The sequence below is a fragment of the Etheostoma spectabile genome, chromosome 10 (genome assembly GCF_008692095.1).
Source record: "Etheostoma spectabile isolate EspeVRDwgs_2016 chromosome 10, UIUC_Espe_1.0, whole genome shotgun sequence".
Taxonomy (NCBI): Eukaryota; Metazoa; Chordata; class Actinopteri; order Perciformes; family Percidae; genus Etheostoma; species Etheostoma spectabile.
Window position 1 is genome coordinate 21,270,938 of NC_045742.1, and position 22,108 is coordinate 21,293,045.

The 22,108-nt window shown below is 40.9% G+C and overlaps 3 protein-coding genes across 4 annotated transcripts; 2 read left to right on the forward strand and 1 right to left on the reverse strand.

Annotated features, from left to right (window-relative positions):
• The first annotated feature begins 177 nt into the window (after window positions 1–177).
• Window positions 178–8,567, forward strand: ddx41 (DEAD (Asp-Glu-Ala-Asp) box polypeptide 41). Its single transcript, XM_032528294.1, has 17 exons — window positions 178–410; window positions 1,208–1,303; window positions 1,955–2,105; window positions 2,229–2,303; window positions 2,419–2,479; window positions 2,571–2,707; window positions 2,824–2,896; window positions 2,998–3,151; window positions 3,354–3,490; window positions 4,367–4,529; window positions 4,944–5,075; window positions 5,190–5,261; window positions 5,364–5,460; window positions 5,789–5,938; window positions 6,138–6,209; window positions 7,919–8,026; window positions 8,196–8,567. The coding sequence occupies exons 1-17, from the start codon at window positions 384–386 to the stop codon at window positions 8,330–8,332; spliced, it is 1,842 nt and encodes a 613-aa protein (XP_032384185.1). The 5' UTR covers window positions 178–383; the 3' UTR covers window positions 8,333–8,567.
• A 161-nt stretch (window positions 8,568–8,728) lies between these two features.
• On the forward strand, window positions 8,729–14,538 carry dok3 (docking protein 3). 2 transcript variants are annotated; one of them, XM_032528297.1, is made up of 5 exons: window positions 8,729–8,973; window positions 10,398–10,700; window positions 11,004–11,097; window positions 11,919–12,106; window positions 12,926–14,538. In XM_032528297.1, exons 1-5 carry the CDS (start codon window positions 8,917–8,919, stop codon window positions 13,808–13,810), a joined length of 1,527 nt encoding a protein of 508 aa, XP_032384188.1. In that variant the 5' UTR covers window positions 8,729–8,916; the 3' UTR covers window positions 13,811–14,538. The 2 variants fall into 2 exon arrangements, with proteins under 2 accessions (XP_032384188.1, XP_032384189.1); XM_032528298.1 differs by having other exon boundaries at window positions 8,897–8,977.
• An 84-nt stretch (window positions 14,539–14,622) lies between these two features.
• Window positions 14,623–15,461, reverse strand: atoh1b (atonal bHLH transcription factor 1b). Its single transcript, XM_032528299.1, has one exon. The coding sequence runs from the start codon at window positions 15,402–15,404 to the stop codon at window positions 14,769–14,771; it is 636 nt and encodes a 211-aa protein (XP_032384190.1). The 5' UTR covers window positions 15,405–15,461; the 3' UTR covers window positions 14,623–14,768.
• Window positions 15,462–22,108: the final 6,647 nt, after the last annotated feature.

A 22,108-nucleotide genomic window follows, 5' to 3' on the forward strand; every position in this document is an offset into this window, starting at 1 on the left:
TAGCCAAGTGTATGTTGGCTTGTTTTCTTCTTTTTTTTAAAATTCACTTTTGATACTGTGAAAAAAATCTTTCGTTCAGAAAGATTAAAAACAATACAGTTTTGACAAAAAAAAAAATAAGTGTGGTGTTTGCTTTCTAAGTATAGCTATTTGCTTGCTTTGGTTTCCATGTTATAGCTACCGTTTGCACGGTACCGTTTGAAATGCAGCGTCTCGTTGAGGTTTGACCCTTCCAGCGTTCCGTACAGTATCAAAGCTTCCTGTGTTGTGAAAACATGTGTATAAGTTCTATTTATTGAATTGTAGGTAGAGTATTTTCTCAACAACTTTGTGGATTTAGCTAGCGTTAGTACACAGGGAACGTTACTGTATTCATTAATAAAATGGAAACCGAAAATCGACCCCAAAAGGTAAGTAAGCTAACTACGCGTATACCATCGTTCACAGTATTGAGGTTACACTAGCTAATGTTAGCTAACCCTAGCTAAAGTAAGCTAGCTAGCTAGCTAGTCAACCTTAACTTTATTGTCTTTAACTCTCTGCATTACATGCATACTGTTATCTATTCACAGTTAAACCCATTGGAACAGGCCAATATAGAAAGTTTAATATGGTATTTAATATGAATGTGTAATGTAAACCGTGTTCGGTAACATTCAACAATCAACTAACGTTAACATTAGCCATAATGCAGGACGTAATGGAAACGTCTGTGTCTACTCCAATCAACACTAGCTAGCTAGCTAACGTTACCTGCACGTCTAGCTATTTGCGTTAAATATAAAAGGGTTTGAGTTCATAACATTGAGGTTACCAGCTAAAAAATGGCGCGATGGCCTTTAAATTGTAATGTTAGGCTAACGCTACTAAGAAAGTGTGGACATAATGATGCTTTTGGTAAGCAATGTGAAGACTGAGGCGTCCGGTGACGCTTCGTCCCTTCAAATTTTCATGATAAGTCTATTAACCTATGTTGTTGGTTTGAACATCTGAATGTGTCAAAATCCTATAGCCATGCTGTTCAAATATGTATCCAGGTGGAACTCGCCATTGATGTCGGCATATACAGATCAACCACATCCGATATCTGTGTGGTAGTCTTTAGGCACCGTTGCATGTTTAAAAACGCGTTTAAAACATCCGAGTCCGTTTTGCAGAGGGTAAACCAAGAGATAATACTACTGCTAATGGTGATGTGTTTGTACAGAGATCCCATGGGGAGGATGAGAAGTCTGGCTCAGAAGGATCAGAGGATGACGACTATGTCCCTTATGTTCCAGTCAAAATAAGAAAACATCAAATGGTAAGTTATTGTGCACTGTTTTGACAAATTAGTAAGGATACGCCAATCCGATCCACCGGTGTGGTGTCGGGGCCAAGACCTCATTAAGCAGGTTAGGGATGTAGGTCGGACAATCTTAAATTTCATGTAGTGATCTATACAGATTTAGAATTTTGGAAGAAAATGCCACAAAGAATCTGCATTGCCAGATACCGTGAGTTGAGGAATTGGAATAAGCATCAGGAGAGGAACAAGTGTAAACGATGCATCCCTGTCTGTTATTAGGGGTGTATGGTCAGTTAAACATTAAGATTTTTCTTGAGGAAGCTAACCGTCAGATAACTGTGTGTGTGTGTGTGTGTAGGATTGTATATCGTAATATGGTAAGTGCAGTCTTTACCTGGTTTTACAGGCTGCGTTACAGTAAAGTGAGGTAAATTTCTGAACTCAAGAGACTGTTCTGGCTGTTGTATTATTTACCTTTACTTCACGTCAAGTCATCAAATCATTTCTGGAGAATATTTATCAAAAATCTCATTGTGTGAATTACATTTTATTAAACCACCAATAGTCAACCATTCAGTATCGTTGCGCGCGCATATGAATACCAACATCACATTCTGTTGCCACATATTCAAATTAACTTTTTTTTTCCAAACGTGTAACACCCAGGTACAGAAGATGTTACGTCTGCGAGGGAAGGCAGTGGATGAGGAGCAGAAGGACAGTGGGGAGGAGCAGAGAGATGAGGACGAGGGTCTTGGTCCACGCTCCAATGTCAGTCTCCTTGACCAGCATCAGCACCTCAAAGAAAAAGCAGAAGGTATCCAGTTTAAGCACAACCCACTCTGGATCATGATTGGTGTTGTTACTATCATGCTGCTCATTAGATATTACTATTTTAGGTCAGCTGTATCTCACCCGCTCTATGGTTTTGCATCTACAGCCCGTAAGGAGTCCGCCAAGGAGAAGCAGCTGAAAGAGGAAGAGAAGATTCTTGAGAGCGTTGCAGAGGGCAGAGGTAAAAAAAAAATAATGCTGTCAAGGATAATTAATCAGATTTACCTTGATAAACTTACAGTTTGTGCAGAACGTTCTAAACATGGAAACTAATCTTTTAATCTGTCCTCAATTAGCTCTAATGTCCGTAAAAGAAATGGCCAAAGGTATCATATATGATGATCCTATAAAAACAAGGTAAGTTCTTGATAAGTGTATTCTATTTCTTCTTTCTATTCTATATTTTTACATTAACATACTTTTCATTTAACCTGGATGTTCTTTATAGCTGGAAGGCACCACGCTACATCCTAAATATGCCAAAGACCCGACATGAGCGCGTCAGGAAGAAGTTTCACATCCTGGTTGATGGAGACGGAATCCCTCCTCCAATTAAAAGCTTCAGGGAGATGAAGCTTCCACCAGGTCACAACACACTCCCTCTCTCCCACACATGAAAAGCACATTGTGTGCCTGTGCGAGGCCTTCAGTGGTCCCACATGATTAACACCTGGCAACAAATCGGTTTGTTGTTTTTGCAGCAATTCTAAAAGGTTTGAAGAAGAAGGGAATTGTGCATCCCACACCAATTCAAATTCAAGGAATCCCTACAGTGTAAGTACAGTAAATGGACCATATGCTATACAACCTGACTGTGAATGATATTAAGTACTGTACGTGTGAACTGTTCAGGACTTGACAGTGTTTGTCTGTAGTCTGTCAGGTCGAGACATGATTGGCATAGCCTTCACTGGTTCTGGAAAGACTTTGGTCTTCACTCTGCCGATCACCATGTTTGCTCTGGAGCAGGAGAAAAGGCTGCCTTTCTTTAAGAGAGAGGGACCATATGGACTCATCATCTGTCCTTCCGTAAGACAAACACGACAAGCCCACTTAATTGATGATGCAACTTGAAATGCAGCATAAAGGCTGATTGGTGGTTCCAAAATAAACGGCATTTCTTACTGTCTGCACTTCAGACAGCTTGCATTTACTGTGAGTAACTTTATTTTTATTTTTTTGTATGCAACAAAGCATATCTGATTTGAATACCTTTTTCTTTTCACTCCAGCGAGAGTTGGCGAGGCAGACTCACGGCATCATCGAGTACTACTGCAAGCTGCTGGAGGAGGAAGGAGCTCCTCAGCTGCGCACTGCCCTCTGCATCGGAGGAATGTCTGTCAAGGATCAGATGGAGGTAGTTAAACAGTAAGTAAGAGTGAAGAATCGTCTGAAAGGAAAACGTTTCTGTCTTTAATTCAGAATTCCAGTTAGAACTGCCATGCAAAACCATGCATGATGCAGCCACATTAAAGGACAAATCCGGCGCAAAACAACGTTCATTGTGCAAACAGTAACATAGCTCAAGCACGGTTCAACTGGTCATGACTGTTTTCCCAAGATGGCGCCTGCCTGTGTACGCAAACTGTACTGTCTTTATAAACTTTTTAATAAACTGTATGTAGACTTACAAAGTTCTCGATGCTTCGGTTTACATGTAGGGACCGTCATTATGCTACAGTGGAAGTGTGGTGCAATTTTAAGCCTTGTTAGTGGTATAGGTAATTTCTTTACCCGTGTCCCGACTACTAGCGTTATAGGCTTGCACCAAAACTGTTCACATTCGATTAGCATGAAACACGTCTTATTAACCCAAGGTTCATTTTGCACCGGATTTGTCCTTTAAATCACTCAGAGCGGAACAAAATAGGCAAAAGTTCCAGACAAAAAGCATAACAGAAATCATGCATACAGTGGGGCTCGGATGTTTGGGCACCCCAGGTAAAAATGTCTATTAATGTGCATAAAGAAGCCAAGAAAAGATGGAAAAATGTCCAAAAGGCATCAAATGACAGATTGGACATTCGTATAATATGTCACAAAAAGATAGATTTTATTTCCATCATTTACACTTTCAAAATAACAGAAATAAAAAAAACGCTTCTTGTAGCCAGCCAAGAGTCTTTCAATTCTTGTTTGAGGTGCCCAAACTTTCGAGCCCCATTTCAGTGCAATCTCAAAACATAGGCACTAATAAAACTGTATTTTTAAAAATACTGCATCTGTACCTCCTCTTGGTTATAGTGGTGTCCACATGATGGTTGCTACCCCTGGCAGACTGATGGACTTGCTGCAGAAGAAGATGGTGAGTCTGGACATCTGCCGTTACTTGGCTCTGGATGAGGCTGATAGGATGATTGACATGGGCTTTGAGGAAGACATCAGAACCATCTTCTCCTATTTCAAGGTGAGTTTTTGATGCAGTTTTCTGCCCTCCATTTTTCTATGTCCTGCCTGTCAAAGCCCTGGTTGGAAAAATTCACCACTCAATGGGATATCGTTGGTCTTTCCTTGTGATTTTTGACAAGGAAAAGACATGCTGGCATTTCATGCAGTTCCTCTTCCAGAATAATGCTTTATTTTCTGTTTGTAACAGTAGTTTAAATAGTTTTTAACACGGTCTCGATGCTTTACGAGGTAGCACATTTTGTCGTCACCTAAGCACTCACCATAGTTGGCCCATTAGTCCATCTTCAAGCTGCTGGGCTCAATCAGCTGTAGCTGAATATTTTATTTATTTCTCAAACAAAAATATTGTCATGAAAAACCAACCTTGTCTTTTCGAGGTATCCAACATGGAATGTGTTATTTCTTTATTTAGGGACAAAGGCAGACCCTGCTTTTTAGCGCCACTATGCCCAAGAAGATCCAGAACTTTGCCAAGAGTGCACTGGTCAAACCTATCACTATCAACGTCGGCAGGGCCGGAGCTGCCAGCTTGGATGTCATCCAGGTATGTTTATTTGTCACTGAAAGAGGTTTTCTACCTTAGTTGGGGGAATTTATTGAATTAAATTTACAAACTCACGCATATAAAAATAATGAATGTGTGTTTGTGTGTGTGCAGGAAGTAGAATACGTCAAAGAGGAGGCCAAGATGGTGTACCTTCTCGAGTGTCTCCAGAAAACACCACCTCCTGTCAGTATTTCCACATGTTATGACACTGAAATGACATATACCAAAAGTCCGTAACTCAGACATGTCAAGTGTTAGAAAAATATTTCCTGTTCAAATCAACAGGTGCTGATATTTGCTGAGAAGAAGGCCGATGTAGATGCCATCCATGAGTATCTCTTGCTAAAAGGAGTAGAAGCGGTGTCCATCCATGGAGGAAAAGGTGCACAGAGCTCTGTTCTTATCCTAAAGTACATAGCCATCAGTACATAGTGATAGTGCCTACAGAGGATTACTGTATTTGGAGGAACCCAACCCAGCATCAAGTTTGAGAGCACTTATACACAGCCTTACTCTTCAACTTTGTTGTAGTTGCTCATCCTTACCACCAGATGCCATCCTGCTTGCAAATGTCACCGTTTCTGCTTTATAGTTTCTTTAACATTTCCAAGAAACGGAAAGCATTGCCAACACTTTTCTCAAATTTTCCGTTTGTCATTGTCTTGCAAAATATGGTTTATGTTGTAATATTTTGTTGATTTATTTTGCAGATCAGGAGGAAAGAACCAAAGCCATCGAGGCATTTAAAGAAGGAAAGAAAGATGTATTAGTTGCCACAGACGTTGCCTCCAAGGGTCTGGATTTCCCAGCTATACAGCATGTAGTGAATTATGACATGCCTGAGGAGATAGAAAACTATGGTATGTGTGAGTGTGCAAGTGTGTGCATCTCTCTCTCTCTCTCTCTCTCTCTCTCTCTCTCTCTCTCTCTCTCTCTCCCCTCTCTCTCTCTCTCTCTCTCTCTCTCTCTCTCTCCTCTCTCTCTCTCTCTCTCTTGGTACTGTGTAATCAGTTCTCTTTAAATTGCTCAGAATGGTTCGGTGAAATTGTCTCATTTCAGTCCATAGGATCGGAAGAACTGGAAGATCAGGCCAGACCGGTATTGCCACTACATTCATCAATAAAGGCTGTGGTAAGGAAAATACCAATCAAGACAAACATCTAATTTATTTTTGTATTGGACTAGTGATTTTCGGAATATTATTATAATGAATTTAGTCAGCATAATTCAGTGTTTAATGACAATAACTTAAAGGAGACCTATTATATGCTAGTCACAAGCATGTTGGGTTCATGCTTGTATTTTTTCGTTTTTACTATAACGTGTTTACATGCTTTAATGTAAAAAAAAACAACACAATTTGTCTCATACTGCTCATGGCTGCTGCACCTTATATTCACCATGGCCGTATTATAAGAACTGGATACAGTGCCCAAGGCGGAGCCTCCTTCATTTCTATAACAGATGCTCACTGGCGCAGGGAGGTAAACCATTTCTAAAATTACTCTGGTGATCGGCACTGCTTCCACACTGTGCGGCCCATAGAGCAGGTTTTAGCTCCCAGGGATGTCGTTTAAATATGTATACCTCATTATTTGAAGCTTTGACCACGTTTGTTTTGAGCATGGGTAATATTTTAGATTTGACTGAAAATAAGGAAAGGCAGTCTATTTTAACTTGTGCTGTCAGTTAAACGCGTTGCTAACGGCCTATAAACACAAACCCATTTTAACGGCAACAATTTTTTTTAATCGCAGGATTAAGGTTCTTTTTGGCCTAGCAAAGTTTGTAGTTTTTTCACATGCTGTCGCAACAACTATTAACGTTAGAAAAACTACAACACCATACCTGATATAGCTAGACTGGAAATAAAGCAACAGGCACGCCACACACACCACACACACTTGTTTGGGCTTGCGAGCCGGCAGCTCGCGGTGCTCCGTCCCCGGTTGAGTCACCTACAGTATTCTCGGATAACTGGATCACCAGCTACCGCTGACCTGAAGCGGGGCACCAGATGCGGTGCTAACAAACTCTTTTGCGTCTCAACACTCTTACGAAATGACGCTGATACGACCGAGCTGTGACAACAAGCAATTAGCAATTGCCACTTAGTTGCACGGAGCAACTCTTTCTCTTGACGTTTGTTTTTACCGCTAGTTACTACGAAAAAGCTTGCTACAGGTATGCTATATTCAAGAGACCATGGGATGTTAATGTACGTTGCTCAGCAACAGGTGAAAATAGGGGCAACATTGCGCAATAACAATACAATTATTTGAACTTTTAGTGAGGAACAAGTAAATAACCTGTATGTGTGAAAACCGCTTTATCTCGCACATCCGTTTTGTGGTTATTGAAGATAAGCGCGCCCTCCCCAAAAAAAACAATGGTAGGGAAAACCCTCAAACAAATTTATATTTACACAAAATTGTGTAAATGCGTGTGTATATGCCTCAAAACAAAATACAGTTAAAACTTGTCAATCAACAATTTCTTCATCTGCAGATTGAATTTAAGAATGGGGGGAAATATATATTTAATACTTTAATTAGATTTTTTTTTTTTTTTAATCAGGGATTTTTATTGTTAGGCCATATCGCCCAGTCCTTTACAGTAGGCTATGCGCCAAACATTTGCACAAATTAAGCCGATCCACTTTTCCATGTTGATAAGAGCATTAAAATGAGAAAAAAATAATGAGACAAAAAGAAATCAGTGGACCTTTTAGAATAGATAAATGCGAGTTAACTATGACATCAACGCAATTATTCGCAATTGAATATTTCAATTGTTGGACAGCACTAATTTTAACATTAAGTGTACGTCTTTCCCCATAGATGAGTCCGTGTTGATGGACCTTAAAGCTCTGCTAGTTGAAGCCAAGCAGAAGGTCCCTCCAGTCCTCCAGGTGCTGCAGCCAGGAGACGAGACGCTGGACATCGGAGGTGAGTCTCCTGCTCTAGGCCTACGTGCTCTTCATTTATGGGTTACTCCAATTTTCTTTGGGGTTTTTTTTCTCGCTCCAACCCGATCTGATCTTCTCATCTAAAATTCGCAGAAGTGTGGAGTGTTTGGGAACCCTTCGTGACATACCTGATTCTTATGTTTTCACAGGAGAGAGGGGCTGTACATTCTGCGGCGGTCTGGGTCATCGTATTACAGACTGCCCTAAGTTGGAGGCCATGCAGACCAAGCAGGTCACCAACATCGGACGGAAAGACTACCTGGCTCACAGCTCAATGGACTTCTAAGAGATTTGAATTAAAGAGAACATTCTCCCATGTAAAACGGAACTGAAATTTTCGGAAGAAATGGTACAGCTTTGTCGCGTCACTGAATTAAGGAAGTGTATTTTTATCATCACCTAACATAGTTTGCAGGTTCATCAGATCAATTTACTTTTTGACCTTTTTTCGCCCTGGTTGTGTAGACTTTGTAATATACATTTTTGATACTCCAATTGTAAATAAAAAAACACTATCTGTTGATTTTTTTTTTTAATGTTCTTATAGAAAAATGCAAAGGTGTGGTATGGTGAGGAAGTTGCTAAAACAAGCAGGATAATGTAAAGGGAAGTTTGACTCATGAAAACAGAAAACACAGCGTACCCATTGTTTTGCAACCGTTAAGTTGCAGATCAGAGATATCTTGACTTTCAGTAAGTCCAACAACTAACAACGCACAAGTAGCCAACGGAACGAGAGCTGCTGATGACGTGAAGGAAACAGTTTTTCTTGTGGCGTAGGAAACCTAATTTTAACCCAGCCGTGTGTTACATCTTGACCACAGAGCATCAGGAACTAGAGTGAAAGACCTACAGACGAGGCTTACGAGCATGGATGTCAGCTTCAAGGAAGGGAAGTTGTACCTTCAGGTTGTCAAGTTTGGAAAAGTAAGTTTTCTAGAAATTCAGCATTCTTGTGAAACGATCTGATTTAATTTTGAAGTCGATGTGGGTACTGAACAGCTCGGTGAAAAAATAGTGATGGTGGTTAGCTATTTTGATCCGCTTAGTTAAAATGAGCAGAGGCTCAATTGATAGCTGTTTTATGTCTTGACTGAAACATATATCCAAATGCAATGCAATGATAAATTAATTAATCTCTGAATATCAACCTTGAGGAAACTATATAGTGAGTTAAAGAGTGCACTACCAAAACCTGTAAGCATTTAGTAAAAACAAATGCAACTGTTTACCAGTGATACTTCTCGAAAAATGTTGCATCATTTTTTCCAGTGTTGTAAGTATAATTTAGTTTTGAAAGTCTGACTATCCATGCCCTCCAGATGATCTAGATTAAACAAGGTTTTGCAGAGTATGTGTAACTGTGTTACCCTTCTTGCACTTAAGGACCAACTTATTATTTTAAATTTTCCTTAAGATGTTCATTGTGGTTGGTAACTCTGTAAAGTCACTCAAGTAAGCCATCCCTATACTTCATACTCCAATATACTATTTTACTCATACATGTGAAATGGTCATGCTATTATTCAGGTTAATGTGGAGAGGATTCTTTCAAGGTGCTATTCTGATTTAAAAAGATCTTAAAATACTTATATAATCATAATGAGATGTGGACACCTAAGGTGTGACAAATCCTTTTTTGATCCATATGACTTAGATGTGAAAATCCCTTCGGTGTGGTTTGTTCTCAAACTGCAACTAGCTGCAGATTGGCACAGGGCTATTTTTTCACAAGAACACTTTTTGCTAAATTCAAGGAGGAGCAGTATGGCAGCAATGCACAGAAAACCATATCTACTGATGTTTGTTAAAAAAGAACAACAGCACTAAATTATCAAAATTAATAAACTTTAAACATGTCAAACAAAGAGATTAATCTTTGTGTATTTGTGTGTATATAAACAGTATAGATATATATATATATATATATATATATATAAGTCTGGGGGTGGGTGGTGAACTAAAATAGCAGTGTCACTGAGCTCATTCATAAGGTCCTCTGCAAACGATGACAAGCATTTTGAAATTAATTCTGTTGCTTACAGGCAGTAAGATAAGAGTTGAGTTTCTGTCTTCAGGCTCTGACTCCTCCTAAAAACCATGATCTCTGTTATCCATCAACTGTAGAAACGTTTGAGCCATCCAGTCAATGATTTTTTTTTAAACAATGTCAGCAGGAATCAGATCATTATGTAAAGCAGAATTGTAAGCTGTGTGTCATCTGCATAACAATTAGAGACAGATGCCATACTTTCTAATTTTAAAGTAACATACAAATATATGTACCAGTTAAGGATTTATTCACATTCACTTTATCCATTTATTTATTTATTCTCTGTAATCTGCTACAGAAAACATGGCGGAAAGTATCGGTGGTGCTATTTAAGCCTAGCACCATGGGGGTCGGGCGGTTGGAGCTCTCGACTGTACTTGATAACAACGCTGCTACTGAACGGAGGAAAGTCGGTCGGAATAAAACACCTGAAAGAAAAGTGGTGCGTTTAAGTGACTGCCTCAGTGTCATCCCTGCGCCAAAGGAGTCTTGCCCCTCTGGGTGCACCGCTTTCTACTTACACACCATTCAGTGCACCTACACCCTGGCCTCCACGTCAAGCCAGGACTGGCTAAGTGCCCTCTGTCTTCTGGCCTTCCAGGTATTTCACAACTCTCCTCATGACCAGTGCACCTTCCCACTTTTTCTTTTTTTTTTTTTATATCAGGAGTAGGGTTATAATTTGGGAAAGGTGGTGATAAGCATTATCCGCAATCAGAGATAGTAAGATAGCACAATGAGGAAGTTCATACAATATCTGTAACTTCTGTCTCTTCACTTCTCTAATTTCTTTGCTTGCACAAGCTATGTTGTTTCTTGCGTCTTACCTTTTTGAAGTCATAAAACAGTGATAAGAGGTCGGTGTACACTCCATGTAATGTTTACCATGCCACTGTGTTTACAGAAGGATCCTGGGGAATCAGACAAAGGGGCTTTCGAGAGAGGAAATGGCTTGGCCATGGAGGACAATGACCTTTACTCATCTTGGAAAACCGCCGGTAATGCTCGTCAGTGTGCAGGCGCCAGCTGATCTGTCAACAAACAATCGAAAATAACATTCGGTTTAGGGAGTGTCAGCTGAAGTGGTTCTCATCAGAAACCAGCATAAACTGTATTCTTCTCTCCTATCAGGGGATGAATTTAAAGGATTATTTCCATAGTTTTCCCATCTGTCCTATAAGTATTTACTGTGTAGCATGCAGACCAAGGTGACCGTTTCGATCTGGGAACATGCTACCATTGCTATAAGGGAACATGTGGAAATTATTAGTGGGGAAGAGTGGGTCTTTTGGCTAAAGGTACAACATAAATTAAAGAAACTGAAGTTATCCTTTAACAAGGTTATAAGAGTAAATTGGCAAATGTATCACAATAAAGGTAAAAGACCGTGAAGAAGCTAGCAGTGTGGTTTAAATGTCATGGCATCGTAATCATAAATTCAAGACTTCAGCAGAAACATTGAATATGGGTGAGCAGTAGCTTAAGCCACTAATTTATTCAAACATAAACGACAGAATATAATAGCGTCAGCAAACTCTGGCTTACACACATTTATTTCTTTTTATTTCCTACTGGACTATACACTTCCCCTGAAACAAAATCTGGGCAGTCCAGTCACACAGAGAGATTAGTAATATGCAAGCAATTTCAACTCAGCCTTTTTCTGTATGAGAATATATTTGCTGTATTCACTCTGCGGATATACTGCTGCACAGACCTTATATGAAAAATCTTGTACTTTCATGTGTAGCTATGCTGCACTAACTTGTGTGCTGTGATGTTTTTAGTGACAAATATTTTCATGTCTTCTCATGTTTAGATCTGGCCCTTCCTCCAAACCAGTACCGAGTGACTGTCCAGAGCACAGAGGCATCCAGGAGGTGCAAATTGTCTGGCGAGTATCTGATCTCTCCAGAGAAAGAGGCTGTGATACTGCTGGCCATCAATACTGGTCACATATTCTATCGCTGGCCGTATATGCACTTACGCAAGTTTGGACAAGTTGAGGTAAAGTTCCTATGAATTTCCCTCTATTGGAAACAATGCAAAAATAGAATTCAAACTGCATACTTATGATACACCTGACATTCCGCTCAGATCCATCACATAATTTTGAAGGTTACCCTTCTAATGTTTTCTATGGTTGGCAACTGGTTAGCTTAGCATAGCACACAGACTCGAAACGGGAGAAACAGCCTAGCTCCGTCCAACACGAATACTGAAGTGTAACACGCACTACTATCATTTCTGTGCTAACTATTAGCTGGAGCCACTTGCCCATTAGCTCAGCTTAGCTTAGCACAAAGACTGTGAACGTGGGGGAAACATGCTCTGTCCAAAGGCAACGAAATCCACCTACCAGCACCTCTAAAGGTCACTAATTAACACGTTACATGTTGTTTTTTTATTCTGTACTGAAACTAAAGTGTGAAAATAACAAGTTACAGGCTAACTATGGATGGACCACAGCTAGCTATTCCCCCCTGTTTACATTCTTTGTGCTAAACTAAGCTAAGCTAATGGTTTGGTGGCTCCTGCTAATGGTTATCACAGACATAATAGTGGTGCATGTTGCACTTCAGTTTTTCCGCAGTGCTGGTTGGTTGATTTTGTTACCTTCGGACAGAGATAGGCTAGCGGTTTCACCCGTTTCCAGTCTTTGTGCTAAGCTAAGCTAATTTGCTGCTGGCTGTAGCTTCATATGTGTGTTATCAAAAATTCTCATCTAGCTCTCAGAAAGAAAGCAAGTATAGATATTAGAATCAATATATTTCCAAAAATGTCAAACTATTCCTTTAAGATGTGTGTTGATGCGTGTGATTGCAGGGTGGGTTCAGCATTGAAGCAGGCCATCGCTGTGAGTCAGGAGAAGGATTGTTCATCTTCCTGTCCAAACACGGTCTCCAGATCTTCCAGACTATATCAAAGCAGTGCTCTGTGGAGAGGAGTTCCCCTGTCCAGCCGCTCAGTTCCCATAGAAGATCATTATCTGACCTGTCTCCTGTTATTCTCCCATCCACAACCAACTGGCCCTCTGGCGCCCCTATCTACAGTTGTGCTGCTCTTTCTGGTGACATGGAGGACGAGTCTGACAATCACTACTCTACTATTAATGACACCCCTGAACGAAAATTAAAGCGGCTGTCTCTTGTCGAAACTTACTTTTGTAAAAGCAAGGAGGATGTGGGAGAGGAAGATGAGGATGAACGATGTCATTCCCTGGATGCTGTAAAAGTGGACAACGTCATTGACGACAACATTTATTGCAACCTAAGAAGAGCCACGCCTCCAATGATCAAATACAATGATCTCAAACCTGAGATGGACTCAGAGGACATCTATTCGGAATTGAACATAAATGATTCATCCTTAAATCCCCAGCTGCATCTCTTCTCGCCACCCCTGCCTCCGCTTGTTCCCCAGGATCCTCCCTCCACCCTTCCCCAGTCGGTTCCCCTCGCCCAACTCAAGCCCCGATACCAGCGTCAGCCCCCTGCTAATAACTACATCCAGCCTGGGCCCAATGCACAGGCACAGGCGGTGGATGACAAGAAGGAGATGGAGGAGGCCATCAGCTCCTCTACCCATGTTACCCCCACAGAGGCCCCTGGCAGTTTTAAACACAGGCTGGCAGAAATCATTTCTAAGGACCTGGCAAAGTTCCAGCCACCTCTTCCCTCCGGAGCGGGCAGCACCACATTTTCTCAGTAGGCTATTAGTTAACAGACAGACTAGGAGGAGCAATTTTAACCATGATAGACTTGATAGTCATGAAACATAATTAGTTACTTTTTTCTTTGAAATCCCTTCCACTGGTAACATTAGGCATTAGATTATTTGTTTATGTGTAGCCTGTTGAATGAAAAACACATCTGGAATGAATTTTGCTCTACAGATTGTTTTGCAAAAAAGAGGATTCAAGTATTGTTGTTCTTCACTGCTGGGATGTCAGAGAAGCTGGATGTGCTGCAGCATCTTTAATGGGACATTGTTAGCTCATAAGCTAATGAACACTTTACATTGTGGGAGTAGCTTTGAAAAAATGTGTCCTTGTTAGATTCAGTGAGTTAAACAACATCTTTGGAAATTGCTTCTTCTAGTTTGTTTTATTCCTCGTTAACTCCCTTTCGTAAAGAGAATAAGTTGGTTGTGTCACATATAAATCAACAGCTTTGCAGCAACTACTGCATTTTGGACAGTCCGCTTCACATAGTAGAAAAAATGACATAACTCACTAACTAAAATGAACAATTAAAAAAAAAAATTAAATATACAGTGCACACTCATGTCTTAAGTATATCTTTATTGTAGCAAAAACAATCCTCATAAAATACCCCATAGCTATACATAAATATCAAAATAATTGTTTTTAATTTAGACAAATGTCACTAATGACACTGGGAATGTCTTCAGTGATGGTTCAGGGCATAAAGTGCATTAAAAAAAAGGCCTCTGGGTGTTCCTTGAGGTCTTAGGAAGTAAAGAATTCAAGATCTCAGTAGGTGTTTTTTTCATTGGCAGTGCGTCATCTAATCTATTAAAAAATAACAGGAGAATATAGAGAACTATCTGATATGACCAACGTGTTTACCAGCTGTAGTATTTGGCTCTCCTGGTTCTTTCTATGACAGACACTGCCGTCTAAACAGTGAGAATCAGTGTTTTCCTGTTACTGTCTTCCACTCAGACTTTCCTCCGTGTCACTGAGGTGCGAAGATTCCCCATCACTGCTGTTGGAAGAAGTCATTGATTGATTTGAACCCAAGTCAGCGAGAGAGTGAATCAGACTCCTCATGGAGGTCTTGTCCCCCGCGCCAGGACGGGGACTCCTGCACTCCGGGTCGACCACACCGGTCAGCAGCTCCGACAGCTCAGTGATGTAAATCTGCGCCATTTGGAGGGTGTCATACTTGGACAACTTTCTCTCGTTTTCCAGCGAGGGGATGACGCTCCTCAGCTCGTCAAACGCTTGGTTGAGGCCGTGCATCCTTCTCCGTTCCCTGGCGTTGGCTGCCACGCGCCTGTGTTTCTGCGGGCCAAAGTGGCTCGTCGCCTTGTCTCCCTCTGCTGCCTGGTCCGAGTCTGTCTCTGCGGACAAGCAGTCAGGAAGTTTGCTCATTGGCACAAGTTTGTCCAGTGAGAGACCCGCGTCCCCGGCGCCGTGCGCGTCCCTCCTGGAGAACGCGTGGAGGGAATTAGAAGAAATCCAAGCCTTGGAGTTGATGTAGGGAATGTTGCGCTGCGGCAGCAGGGTGAAATCCTCCGGGCACTCCGGCCAGCTTGAAAGCTCTGCTTTTGCAGTCATCACGGCAGTGGCCTGTGGTCGCAGTGAAAGGTCACGCAGAAGAGTCTGGCTGATGCTCTCGCTCTCGTCTCTGGAGAGCTTTGCGCTGCGCCAGCAATTTATAGAGCTTCCCCTCGGTCACCTTGGTGTCACTCCCAGCCCAGTGACAGCCCTGCAGCCTCAGGAGGCAGCATGCCAGCAGCCAATCGCGCAATCCCCTCTGACCCTGTCAACGAACAATTAGACAAAGCTCGACTTTTTTTTCTTTCTCCCATTGTGCATTGTAACTCCATCACGAACTTGTTATTATCCTCACACAGGGGGGAGCCGAGAGTATTAATCATTTAAGAGCGGGGCTTATTTGTTTGAAAAGCTTAGGAAAAGGTGATCTAACAAACTTGTTGATTAAAGTCTGGTCCGCTTGTCTGCTGGCGTTATTATTATAGTTCCCCATAAATAATTAAAAAAAAAAAAGTAGCTTAACAAGTGCGCATGCCGAAGCTGTTCTTTAACATTAATAAATAACTTGTGTTTGCAGCTTTGACTTTTTGAGAGTTTTCTTCTCCTTTTCCCCCTGAATTAATATTTTCCAGGTAGGCTATTTTATTTATAAAAAAAAGATATTTTGTACATTTTGTGTGTTGTGCAGTTTCTCATCATCCTGAGCAATGGAACGGACTCCTTGAGGGGTCTGGCAGCGTTGAGGCTGCTTCTCAAACAAACAGGTGGACAATCTTTGGCGGATTATTTGCAGAATAATAAAACGAACAGGTGGAAGGCAAGTCCTGAGACACACCTGTCCATAACACAGCCACGCTAACTGATAAGTTGTCCAGAGGCGATTTATGAATCATTTAGCAAGAAGGGTCAAATCAAGCATACACCATAATAAAAAAAAAGCTCCATTATTTCTATAATAATAACAATAATTATGAGTAGCCTATTATCGTTATTATTATAATATATTATGTCCTAAGTGTGATCAAATCAAATCAGACGGATTCATTTGGGTTAGTCACGTGGTCCCTGTGCCTATCAGCTGGTGTCCCTTGGCACCTTGCACACACACACACACACACACAGGGACATACCTCTGTCACAACCAGTGTCACCCACGTCTCCCATATGCCGCGTGCAACTACAACTCAGAGCTAACACACTGACACAGGAGCTAATCACTCATTAGGTCATCAATTACATGAGAGGAACCAGTTCATCATCCGCTGGGACATCTGAGAGGTTGGGATGATGGCTACTGTTGGACAAATTTAGCATTCAGTGCCCCTCTCTCTCTCTCTCTCTCTCTCTCTCTCTCTCTCTCTCTCTCTCTCTCTCTCTTCTCTCTCTCTCTCTCTCTCTCTCTCTTCTTCTTCTTCTTTCCTTCTCTCTGTTTGTGTAGGCTATGCGTGTGACAGTCGGGGTCGAGGCACTGGTAGAGAAAATCACCGTGACCTGCCTCGCCGCCAGCAGTGTAATGAGGCCTGGTCTTAGTTGAATAAATCGGCACGCTCTCCGTCCCGGGGTGTCCATTCATTTTTTTTTTTGGCCTACATGAATATTTCATTCCTTCAGCCCCACTGCCAGCAACAGCCTGCAACCCTGCGTGCTGGCTTTAAAAAATGCGGCCGCGTTCCCCATCTGGTGCGGGGCGTGAGCGGGGGAGTGGCAGAGAGGCCGAGAAGGTGTGAGGAACACTTCTGAGGTCAGCTTCTATATTGACCTCCTGTAAGAGAGAGAGACTGATGTCTCCCAGCAGTCAGGGAGACGAAGGGGGGGGAGCAGGACTGTTAGGGCAACTTTCATTGCTACTCCAAGCCTCCATGTTGGAGAGCTGCATGCAGTGGTGGAAGAAGTAGCCATACTCAGAGCTTTTACTTCCATAGAAAGTAATAATACCACAGTGTAAAACTGCTCTTTCACAAGTAAAAGTCCTGCATTTATTTATTTAAAAGTAGTCCAAATGTAAGTGTTTATTAAAGTAGGCCCACTAAAAGTGAAAGTACTCCTGCAGAATGGCCAATTTCAGAATCATGTAGTCCTATTTATATTACTAGATGATAATTATCGATGCATTAATGTGTTCATCACTTTTAGTTTGCATCTGGTGGAGGGTGGAGGTGGAGCTAATTTTAATAACTATACACTGCTGGGTAGCTTAACCTATAATATTAGCCCTATACCATAATATATAAGTTCATTTATATTTTGTAAAATAAATCTGAAACGTAGTGGCATAAAAAGTACAAAATTTGCCAACAGTGTGTAGTGGATTAGAAGTATAAGGTAGTATAAAATGGAAATACTCAGGCCTACATGAAAATGATAGGCTACTTATGCATATAGCACTTGAGTAAATGTACTTACCAGTAGTTACATTTAGGATGTAACGGTACACCACAATAAAAATGTTGACGATAACAATTACCGTTTGGATTTAAAATGTCATTATTATCACAGTAGATAACCACGATGTGGAAACCTTGTGTTTAGTCGATCCCAGCTTCATCCGAGTCTCCTGAAGTTGCCGCGCAGGCGCACTGCGTAGCCTACGACGCGCGTTTCTTGAAGTTAGAATCATGGCGGAAGGAGGAGATGACAGCGCTCAGGACATTTGTCAGCCCTCTATGAGGACTATAAGTCTGAAGCATGGGCATATTTGGGTTATTATAAGAATGTTGATTGAAGATAGGTATCCTGTCTGCGGAACATGCAGGAAAAAGGTTGCTGCTAAAAGCATTGAACACATTTTTAAAAATATTAGATATTATTGAAAACCGGGATAATTTTGGTCACTATTTTCATACCGTTACATCCCTAGTTACATTCCACCACTGCTCATATGCATAATTCCGCCCTCCCTTTCAAGTGAAAGAGTTACCTGAACAGTAATTTCCATATTTATTAAGAGGGGTTAACCATGATGCACAAATACTTCATTACAAGTAAAAGTCTGTATTTAAACTCATACTTAAAGCAGCATGTTTTTTGTGATCTTCTTAGCTGCTTTAAATGTTATTGGGTCCTTTAATTTGTATCAATGCATTCTATTTTATAAACTGTTTGTTAAATCTGAATCTGCAAAGTAGCTTGTAACTAGAATTGGTTCTCCAATAAATCTAGTGGGATAAAAAAAAAAGTACAGTCATCATCCCTGTTCCAAAAGGCAAGTTAACAGAGTAATCGCTGTGGGAAAACCTGAACACACTCGAAACGGAACACGGAGAGATATCTGGCTCCTTGACTCTCTGACTCACGATGAAACAGGAACAGTTAGACTGTAAATACTGCCGACTGTGGCAGAATGTAAACAAGTTGGATTCATTTGTCCACATTAAGGACCTGTGTGTTCTTTGCCTTCAAGGGCTCCTTGTAAACTCCTTGAACAGGCTGTGGTGTCAGATGTAACATCACACAATGCAAAACAACAAACTTTGTCAAATGTTGGCACAAAATGCCTCAGCAACCTCGCAACACCGTTTATAGCCAATAATGGTCGGACAATATGTCACCACCTTGGCAACCAGAGCACCGTGAGCAACTGCAGCTGCCAGATGACGTTGGTGATGGACCTGGCAACTGTCCCAACAGTTTATTTTGACCCGTTCAAACCCTGAACCCAACCAGCCATCCACAGCAGCACCCTTTTGTGTCAACACATGCTCCATGGCTGCAATATAACTCTTATTAACCATCTAAAGTTGTTACGGCACACACTGAAGGCGGTTGTTACTGGTGAGTAGGAGTGATGCCTCTCAACCAATCGTGCTGTTTGGTTGCAGCCGAACATCGTAAAATACTGCATGCGCTGAATGTCTTGTTGAGTCGTTCCAATTATAATACTTTGTCTCATGTCCTAATTTCTTGTAAATGAAGCAGGGCTAATAGTGAAATTAAAGCAGTCCCCACTTCACTGGGGACGCCTTTAAAGCTCCTCATTTATCCCTGGGGAACCCCAGTTAGGGAACCATGGCCCCAAGCCATCTATAATGAATTCAACTCTAATTTTTCAGGCTTTCATGTGAAGTGTTGTGTCTGTTTCGTTGTTCACCTGTTCAAGACGTTACAACACCTCGTAAAAACAATAGATCCACACAAACCACATCTAGACTCAGAACACCTAGAACTTCTGGCTCTGTCGTTATGTAATATTTTGGTTCTAATTAGAGGGGAAATTGGATTTTCGTCAAAAGAATTGCTCCATTTAAACCCAAGAAACCATTATGAATGTATTATTCATGTTAAGTTCTACTTGCCCGTTAAACAAAGACTAAACCTGACCTGCTGATTCTTTTGATTACCCTCAATTTGAATGAAGTAATTGGAAGAGTACCAGTCTCCATTTTCTTATAGTCACTATTACAAAGCCTACTAATTTCCAGGAAGATTTCACGGAAACAATTTGTCACTCGCAAAACAAAACAAAAAGTACAACTAAATGATCAAAGGTTTGATTACATTCTATAGACACAATTTCATAAATACATCCCTAAATATAAGTGAACGTAAACATTGTACTATTGCTTTTTATGTGAATTACAATATTACATATAACCTATATAACCTATAGGCTATACAATAAATACAAACATATTTTCGTTGCATTGTGTTCCCTCCTTGTGACCTAACCTTAGGCCTCCATTTAGAATGCTTTTATCATAAATATATAAAAGCATAGGCTACAACAGGCCTACCTGAGTTTAACTGTGAAACACAGTAGGGTTTCCTTCCTTTCCATCGTTTTGTCTTGCGTCTCTCTGTTGTTTCAATTAAAGACTCCTTAATTTCGCAACAATAGAGCGTTTCCATTTTTCCACACACGCATGCACCAAGAACAGTGAACCTCTTGATGTTGGGAGCCCTGTACTCTGTAATTATCCCCACACACCCAAAGCTATACGGAGGTGGAAATCTTAATGCCGGGGTTTCACACCCAAATTAGGACAATTAGCTGCCTCATTAATTTGGGGAAAAGGAAGTAATATTCTAGTTAAAGTGACGGTTCATTAAGTCCATATTATCTATGGTAGGAGGCTAATTTGATGAACTCCGAGCGCAGGACAATAGCAGACTATGCTGAGTCTGCAGGTCTGAAATGACTTTTTTTTTTTTTTTGGGGCATGTTAATTAACACTATTCGCTGTAAACAAACCGCCCATTTTCATCGCGAGAATAGCGGCACACCCGGCGGCTCCACTGAATTGGAAGGAAATGTCGCGATGCCTAAAATCAAGTCTCTGCAGGGGGTCTTTTCTAGACACGATGCAAGGAGCTGGGGGGGGGGGGCATCCGTTAACGCAGCATGACTGGATAACAAAGCCGGTCTTCAAAGTCAGACCTGCACCAGTGATCACAGGTGTTAACAGATGCCTTTTGTATGACACGTGTCTTACAAAAACGGCAATTTAAGTTGTGTTCAGTAAGCATGCAATTCCAAAATGTAGCTACTATGAATACACATAGGCAGTAACTCAGTAACTCTTAGAGTAGGCTACTAAGTATAGGCTACACACTTTGAAGTGTACCAAAACGTAGGCTATTGTTGCTCACTTGGCAGGAATCTATTGTTCAAACCTTTATCACTTCACAATTTCTTCATGTGGGAGAGGACCACATTTTACTTAATTAGCCTGTAGTATTTAAGTACAATTTTAAAGTAGACTAATTTGTACATCTCTACTTATATCTCACTAAATGTCAGAGGCAAATATTCTTCTTTTTACTCCCCTGCATCTATCTGACGGCTCACTTTGCAGAATAAAATTGTATTAACAATATAAACGATCAGCCTCCAAATTATGATTTGTTATACAAACCTGACAGGTAGCCTATATAAAGTAGTAAAACTTAAAACGTTGGTTACGTGTTGATGTATCTGTGATAATATTCAAATAATGTAATATAGGCCTACATAGCCCAACATGAATGCACAAACATGTTTTTTAGATTTTTGTCAGCTCAGGATGAAAGGAGTTTTCTGCTCATCCGTTAGAGTGCTTCATCGATCTTAAAAGAGGGTTTCCTTCATGTATGACAGGCTAAAAACGCAGTTTCAAGTGAACTCTTTTCTTGTAGCAGCACACCATATGGCAGATAGGCGAGCACGGTGTAGGCTCCTAAAGACCCAGTCCATCAAAAGGAGAAGAAAGGCTTCCAGACACTTGAGCATTGGGGACTCTGAGAGCTGTCAGCAGTGTCATAAACACTGACAATGTGTAATGGATGCTTAGGCTAATGTGCTCATAATGACATGTTTACATCACGTTTTGATGAGGACAAAAGGAAACTAAAAAATATCTACAATCCCGGTCCATTTTTATTATAAGGGAGTATGTGGTAGTTGCCAAAAAACGTACAGCCTTACATATGGTCCTTATGAAGTGGTTAATTTTACTTTTTCCCATTTTAATTTTATTCTTTTTTCTTTATTCACAGATTTTTTAGTAGACAGAAACGTGTCAATTGTCCATCATGTCATCCCTCCATTCAAGTCCAGATTATATTCCATTTCCAAGAGCTCCAGTGGCTGCTTCCACTCATACAGAAAAATATGAGTCCTTTTCTTGGTGTAGTGTCCAAGGTTTTCCAAAGTCACAGCCTCTCAGACAAGAAAGTTCCGCATGGAAACAGTAAGAGGGTCATCACCCACCCACCTGATCGTTATGGCTTTCCTGACTGTCGTTAAAAGTGACTGATTCACATCTCCATCTTTTTTTAAGAAAGACAGG

What these genes read in the sequence shown, in the direction of transcription:
- ddx41 (XM_032528294.1), top strand. Translation starts at nt 384, where the DNA reads ATGGAAACCGAAAATCGACCCCAAAAG. An exon ending in ATTCAAGGAATCCCTACAGT is followed by an intron (nt 2,897 to 2,997) that starts GTAAGTACAGTA and finishes GTTTGTCTGTAG; the next exon opens with TCTGTCAGGTCGAGACATGA. An exon ending in CGAGACGCTGGACATCGGAG is followed by an intron (nt 8,027 to 8,195) that starts GTGAGTCTCCTG and finishes ATGTTTTCACAG; the next exon opens with GAGAGAGGGGCTGTACATTC.
- dok3 (XM_032528297.1), top strand. Translation starts at nt 8,917, where the DNA reads ATGGATGTCAGCTTCAAGGAAGGGAAGTTGTACCTTCAGGTTGTCAAG. An exon ending in AGGTTGTCAAGTTTGGAAAA is followed by an intron (nt 8,974 to 10,397) that starts GTAAGTTTTCTA and finishes AATCTGCTACAG; the next exon opens with AAAACATGGCGGAAAGTATC. An exon ending in TCTGTCTTCTGGCCTTCCAG is followed by an intron (nt 10,701 to 11,003) that starts GTATTTCACAAC and finishes CTGTGTTTACAG; the next exon opens with AAGGATCCTGGGGAATCAGA.
- atoh1b (XM_032528299.1), bottom strand. Translation starts at nt 15,404, where the DNA reads ATGACTGCAAAAGCAGAGCTTTCAAGCTGGCCGGAGTGCCCGGAGGAT.